This window comes from Phoenix dactylifera, chromosome 11 (assembly GCF_009389715.1).
Source record: "Phoenix dactylifera cultivar Barhee BC4 chromosome 11, palm_55x_up_171113_PBpolish2nd_filt_p, whole genome shotgun sequence".
Lineage (NCBI taxonomy): Eukaryota > Viridiplantae > Streptophyta > Magnoliopsida > Arecales > Arecaceae > Phoenix > Phoenix dactylifera.
Window position 1 is genome coordinate 6,028,789 of NC_052402.1, and position 7,359 is coordinate 6,036,147.

At 37.2% G+C, this 7,359-nt stretch overlaps 1 protein-coding gene across 1 annotated transcript; it reads left to right on the plus strand.

Annotated features, from left to right (window-relative positions):
- Nucleotides 1-1,020: 1,020 nt before the first annotated feature.
- On the plus strand, nt 1,021-6,663 carry LOC103711949. Its single transcript, XM_008798283.4, has 6 exons — nt 1,021-1,148; nt 1,402-1,443; nt 3,870-3,940; nt 5,137-5,186; nt 5,836-5,981; nt 6,062-6,663. Exons 2-6 carry the CDS (start codon nt 1,424-1,426, stop codon nt 6,261-6,263), a joined length of 489 nt encoding a protein of 162 aa, XP_008796505.2. The 5' UTR covers nt 1,021-1,148; nt 1,402-1,423; the 3' UTR covers nt 6,264-6,663.
- The last annotated feature ends 696 nt before the right edge of the window (nt 6,664-7,359 follow it).

Consider the following 7,359-nt stretch of genomic DNA (forward strand, 5'->3'; position numbering starts at 1 on the left):
AATTTAAGCTTCAATCGTGAAAAATGTTATCCTTTGGTGGTATTTCATTTATTTTTTTTTACTGAAAGGAATGATTCATATATTTCTAGTACAGATATATCTAATAAAGTCAGAAAATAATTAGTTTCGGAGCGCTCTAGGCAGCTTTCCTTCTCCAACCCACAGGGTGCCTCGGAGTGACTAGCTATATACGAGGCCATCCAGTCTACGGCTCCGTTTGCCTCTCTGAAAATATAATTGGCCTAAAAAGCCACTGCATCACTCATCATAGCCCAAATATCCCGAAGTGGGGGTGGCCCCCTTCTTTTTTTCGGAAAAAAAAGGAAAGAGGGGGGTGAGGAGGATCTCACCCACGTAGCAACTCCCACTTGGTCTCTTTTTCGCTAGAGAATGTTCGATATGGGTAGACAAGTTTTACTTATACCTTCCTCATCTGCGGAGGAGCCCCACTAACATGACAGCCCCTTCCACGTATGTGTACATCACACCAATACCACCTGAGTACCAGCAGACCAGATGCCCTTCCTTCGGTAGTCTCGAAACACCAGGGCAAGTCTGTGTTCATATTGACTACGGACAATTGGCTAAACTTGGTTGCTAGTTTGAACAGATATCTATAATGGTATGAAAACCATTGTTTTCAAATAATAGCATTATAACCATTGTAATGGTTTAAGCCACCCTCCATTATGTTATTAAACTAAATAATATGGAGAATACAACGATCATTATTTTCCATTGTTTCTAGTTAAAAGGGACCATATAACATAAATAATGGTCATTATTTCCACTTATAACTTTTTTTAACAAAACTATATTTTTTACAAGATTTCTTCCCTCAAAATTTTCTAATTGTATGGTCTAAAAAATATATTATTTTATCATTTTGCTCTGGGTGAATTTAGACCCGAACAAAAAAATAAGCCCGGCCCGTTAAGTCGGGCTGGGCAAATCTCATGTCCAACCAAGCTTCAGACTGGGCCCGAACCTAGGCCAGGCCCAGAACCGGCCCGAAAATTAAGAATATATAAATATGAAAAATATTTTCTCCACAATTCCTTTCTCCGTTGGCTTTTGCCCTACAAGAAGCAAGTCCGCCTTCTCTCCATCGCCGGACCGCCGCCGAACCACCTATACCACCGCCTCAGGTACCCTCTCTCCCTCTCTCTCGCTCTCTCCCTTCCTCCTTTCCCCCTTCTCTCTCTTTCTCTTTCTCGTACCGGATCACCATTGTTCCCTTGCGGTCGAGGCTGGGGGCAAATAATCCCATGGCCATATAACAAATTTGTCAACCATGTGACTGTGGGACTAATCTCGGATTAACCAATGCAAAGTTCTTCCTTTCCGTTTGTCAAAATCTGTAGGCATCTCTCATAATGAAAACCCTTTTTTTTTTTTCAGCGCTCGCAAGGTGTTGGTTCCAATGGGATTGACTGGTTTAAGGTGAGTTCTTGTTGCTTCAGTCTATGCTCCGGTGTTGCTGAGTTGATGAAGCACTGTATGTATTGTAGTCTACAAATTCCTTGATCTTAGTTCGTGTTTATGCTCTCCTAGCTATCGTGTATTTAGCATTCTCATCGAATGTCTATTGAAATTTCATTTAGAAGAATGGTTAGTGCTAAATTAATGAGGGTACTTAGCTGTTATGATGTCATTGTATATACGTACTATGGAAACTATTCATGTTGTTCTAAAACGTGGTCACCTGGATGACCTGCTTAGGCTCGTACCTTACTGTTTTGCATTATGTTTTAGGCATGGAGGATGAGATCGATTTATGAATTAGCATTGGATGCTGCCTGTTCGTTACTTACCTTTGACTTACTCCACCTTCTTTGATATGCTTCATACATTGAATTATTAACTATTGCTTTAGGTTTCTTCTTATATTTATTAGTTTGTTTTGATACCAGATGCTCAGGTAACATAGGCTTGGGCTTTTCCTCTGGTCATGTTTTCTCTTAGTTACAATACTATCTTAGTAAACTTGTTGCCATGCAAGTTTATTAACCATAATAGATGGAACAATCAGATCTGAGTGTTTGTGCTGCATGACTTGAAGTGATGCTTACCCGAAAAAAGGACCCAAGAAATATTTTATCAATAATAGTCCAGTGAAAACTGATGAGAAGGTAACTAAAAGGTGCTGGGATGAAGAAGGGTACAATGTTGTACAACGCAGGATAAATTGCAGCTGCAGGAGATCTCTGAAATCAGTATAATAAAATATTTGCTGTTTAAAGGTTAGAAGTAAGTAGAGTATCACCTATTCATTTCTAAGCTAAGACGTTATATCCAAGGTCTGCCGAACTGGGCCGAACCATTTGGTTCCGACAGTACCGAACCGACTCGGTGCGAAACCTGGTCGGTTTGTCATTCATATGCGGTTCCGGCCTCTATCGTTCGGAACCGATATTGGACTGGCCAGAACCGTTCCTTTACCGCCAGGTTCGGTGCTGATTTGGTGCGAACCGGCACCAACCAACCTGGTTTCGAACTATGTTAAGTATAGACCATCTGCCACTGCCCTACTGGTTTGGTTCAGTATCGAACCAGTACCAAACTGTATCGAACGTCGACTGGTATATGTCCCGGTACCGGTTCAGTGGACCTTGGTTGTATCAGATCCTTAAGCCAACTTTTTAGAGAACACTTTCCAGAGTTGATAGAGATCACCTAAAGTGACTACAGATCCAAAGGTGAAAAACGTTTTGTACCTGTCGCGGTAACAACTAGCTGGATGATTAAATGTACTAATAAGCTGAAATGTATTAACATGTTTTTCTAAAAGAGAAATAATAGGTTCAAGTTAGAAATAAACTGAAACAGTATCATTTATTAACATGAAGCAGTATCATTTATTACTTCAAAATTTGATCGTTAAATTACTTGGACATTTTGTGTGCATCTATGGAGGTTCCTAAAAGAATCATAAAGGCAAAACTATGAAACTAAAACAGTTTTAGCAATCCTATGTGTTAATTGAACAGATTTACATAAGAATGGCTTAAAATGTTGACAAGACTTCACGTCATAGTTTAGTTTTCTATAAATATTGTAAACTGGTTTAAGCATCTATAGTGCCGTAACTAGGAATTATGAAAAATGATTGTTGTGAGGCTTGGAGCTAGCTTTCCAACAAATGGATGCAAATCAATATGCATCATCTATGCCCTCAGGAATGGAACTGGTCCATAACATGAAAAGAATTGGAAACTCATTTGCACCAGTTGCTTCCCTGGAATGAAGTCCGCCTTCAAGCTTATCTTATAATCAATAAACCATAAAAGAATAGTGCAATTTGCATTTGGTTAAACTGGATAATTTTGATGTGCCCTACACTTGCACTAGATAAATAGCAGATAAGTTATGGTGCATGACCTTCTCATTCACATAATGTTTTTGATGATCTTGCATCCCTGACAACATAAAATAGAATTCACTCCTTGCTTTGTCATAGTTTCATGTGATTATCATAAATGTTATTATTCTTTTGATTTCTTTTAAGTTCTTTATGAACTCCTTGGAGACTGAGATTCTCATTACACATAGTTTCATAGTCACATAATACACATATAACTCCAGAAATCCTTGATTTTAGTCCCATCTCCAGAGAAGTAATCCTTCTCCATTTAAATTAGTACCCTACAATTTGTGTCCCTAAAACAATCCCTTACATATTGATCCGTTCAAACAACAGCATTTATGTATTTTTCCTTATTACATAATGATGCCTTGTTTATTTATTAACATCTTATGACTTACCAAGGTTCACTTATTGAAAAAAATTAGTTGCAAAGTTAATCCTGCATATTGCAGATATCCTTTGTTTAATGTCTATTTTGTTTATTGTGGATTTGCTTTTTCAGGCCTGATTCTGAAGGGAAAGAATCCAAAAGCTTCAAGCGCAAAGTTGAAAAGAAACTTAAGTTTTATGCAAGTAAGTTTGCTTTTTCATGTGCCCTTCTTATGGAACAGATTGCTAAGCTATATTGTAATTTTTGTTCGCTGAAAGAAAAAGCATGGTAAATTGGTTGGACCAAGGAAAGGACATATGAAGTAGGTAAATTTGGAAACTATGTGATATTCAAATTCTTGGGCATCTCAATGTTCCATGGCCTAACTTCAAAACATAGGAATTTCTTTTTCTTATGCCTTAATAATTTCTTTGACACCTTGTCTTCTATGTTGGTACCGAGCTTTTTGTTAAAGCTTTTCATCTTAAGTCCCTTTGCAAAGTTGGACCTGCTTTATGGTTTAAATCACCTATGTTTGGACATTTAACAAGGTGAAATTATCACAACAATTACTTTGAGGCGATTCCATATGGTTGGACCATGCTTTCAAAAATTTGAAAATTAAATGGATCACATTTTGTGCCTAATACTTTTTAACCATTATTTATGATATTCTGAGATGAGTTATATAGACATCCTTGGGGTTGGTGATCATTGGACCATGCATAGTATAGATTAGTCCATTCTCATGCATCATTGACTGAGTTTGGCTATTTGGGGCATCAAATATAAACCATTCAACATGTTTTCCAGTTGACATCATGTGGATAACTAATATGGGAGTAGAGTAATTTGTTTAATATTGGTAATAACACTAAATCTTTATACTTTCATGTACATTTCATAATTGCATATATTGTACTTCTCTCCTTTCATGTACATTTATGTTTATACTCGAAACACTGGTTTAAGCTCTATTTCATGCCATCACGAAATTTCCTGGTTTGTGGTTGGTATGGTATGGTACCGACCAAACCACGCGGTTCAATTTGGTACAGCAACCCTAGTATTATGAACTATAAATTCATGAATAATATTATTTTCCTACTTTATTGGACAACAAAAAGTGGAATTGTATATAAACTATATTGGTGGAGTTTTCTCAATGCTTAGTTTTTTTGTCTTTGTAATCCTTGCTCTTTGGTTTTGGTTAGTATTTTTTGTTTTATTTTCTTTCTTCGTCTTTTGCATCATTTTGATGGTTGCTTTTCTGTAAAAATATTATAGAATTATGAGGGTTGTTTTACTTTGATCTATTGCGGATATGCAATGCAATATCCATGATTTTTTTCCTTTATTTTTTTTCCTCATATCTGACTACTCTTATCTGAACTTTCAGAAGTTAGAAATGCTGTAGTTGCTTTAGGTGCTAAAAAGGCAATCAGCAAGGTAATATTACTTTTCCTTCTTGATTCTTGTTACTTTATATATTTAATTTATTCTGAGTTTTTTGCGTCTCTAATAATGTTCGAGGTATCTAACTTTTTGAGTTTAATCATTGTGGTGTTTGGAGTCATAAAATTTCAAAATTCGTTCAGCTGTGGTCACCATGCTTGCATCAGAGCTAATTTTGGTTACAATTTCATGCGGTCTTATTTCTGTTTCCGTTTTCCCAGTTATTTTCAGCTGTGCTGACTTTTTATTATACCTTTTTTTGACTTTTTCTCGGTTACATAGACAACATATCATCCATAATTAGTTTTTATTTGATACCTTGATTTCTTTTCTTACTCTCACAGTGGGATTCAATTTTATATCATGTATATTCTAGGACCTTGTTATTCTGTTTACATCATCTTGATTTCCTGAAATGGCCACTCAAGTCAATTAAGCTGTACTTTGTGAGCTCTATATGTATTGAGGTGTTCGTGCTCTACTTAAGCACTAACTAAAATATCTGAAATCAAACTGTTTGCTTGTAAATGATGTGAGACAATGGGATGCAACTCATAACAATTCTATTATTCATGCATTGACATTTTCGTCTTTTTGAAACTTTTGTGAGTCAACTGGCAAATGAGGATGCTCATATTTTCAGAAAAAGAGATTACGTAGCCGGCAGAAGAAGTTGAAGGCATATGACCTGTCAGCCCTTTCTGAGTTTCTTCCCGATTTGAATGCCCCCAAGCAGCCTTCCAGAGAAACCAGCTTAAAGATTAACTGCAAGACTAGGCAGAAGCTAGTGTAAGTATTCCTGAACTTGGGTTTCAAATTTTTTTTACTCTCTTTTGCCTTTGGTAGATGATGCAGCTTTATGTTATCAGGCAAAGGGAAGGTGCACAGTTGAAAGCAGTCCTGAATGATCCTACATTTCAGATTGATCCACTCTCTGCAATTCATCAACATTTACAGAGAACTCAGCCTCCTTCAGCCAGTGACCAAGACAAAGGTTCAGGGAAAACCAAGAAGGCCAAGAAAAAGGGTGCAAAAAAGTCACAGTCAGGCCCTCGGTCTATGGATTTTTGACTGTGCAGTTAGCTCTCGGCACCTACCGACATCCATCGCCATCTTCAAGCTCACCTTCATAACCAGTGTTACCCATCTTGCACGGTTTTGCGACTTCTGAAATTGCTTTGTTTTTGTGGAAGCTGTACATGACTGAATGACGAGACCGGAAATTTTGATGGTTATGAAAGTTGTAGAATAGGTTTGAAGTACCGAGCGTTTTGTTTAAATTTGTCTATCATATATGAGCTGGTACTGTATGAAAAATTTACATGTTTTGAGTCATCTTTCCTTTGGTGGAATAGAAGCAAGTGATGCACGATCTGATCCTTAAACGCTGTTGTCCTATGCAGTCCTACCTAATGGTTTAATTTTCTATTCTGTACCTACGTTCCAGCTTGATATTGGGGTAACATTTTCAGCTGCGTCTTTTCTTTTATTATCAGCATATGGAGTTATTGTTCTGGGCCTGCTCTCTTTTCGGAGTGATTGGAAGAAAGCCATTACTTTATGCTCAACAATGCATGTTGCTGCCCTTGGTATTCTGGAGTCCTGAATTTACCCACGAGTCCCATTTAACACATATTTCTTTGCAAATTTACCTTGCTTGATTGAATCCTCTATGCGAGGGGAAGTGAATGTCACGATGCAAGAACGTAGAAGCATGGTATAGTTAAATGAAGAGACTTTAATTAGATGGCTTACAGCTTTCTTCTTCTCACCTTTTATTATGGACTAAATGCCTCATTTTATATCTGAATCTGAACCAAAACAGGAACCGAAATATTACCCAAGAATTCGCACCTGATAGATAGACTTTCCTAACGATTATATTAAAATGACCTCTCCCCAGCCGTTGAGGCCCGTACGCTAAAGAAAGAACCAGATATATTTCTAAGTTTTAATCCCAGCTCGGTTAATGTCAAGGCGCCTGTTTAACCAGATTCCGTGAAGCTTTCTGACACAAGAAAGGTAGAAGCCTGGTAGGGATCAGGAAGGCTGTTTATCTTTCAAAGGTATTTTTTTGTTGAGACAAAATAGATTATAATTGAACATGAAATTGTTTATATGTCTGTACCTGGTCCACCTGGAATTCCAGCTTCAGGAACTATAGAGG

Coding starts and splice junctions, on each gene's coding strand:
- LOC103711949 (XM_008798283.4), top strand. CDS start 1,424: ATGGGATTGACTGGTTTAAG. Junction 3,941..5,136: donor GAAACTTAAGTTTTATGCAA/GTAAGTTTGCTT, acceptor CTGAACTTTCAG/AAGTTAGAAATGCTGTAGTT. Junction 5,982..6,061: donor AAGACTAGGCAGAAGCTAGT/GTAAGTATTCCT, acceptor TTATGTTATCAG/GCAAAGGGAAGGTGCACAGT.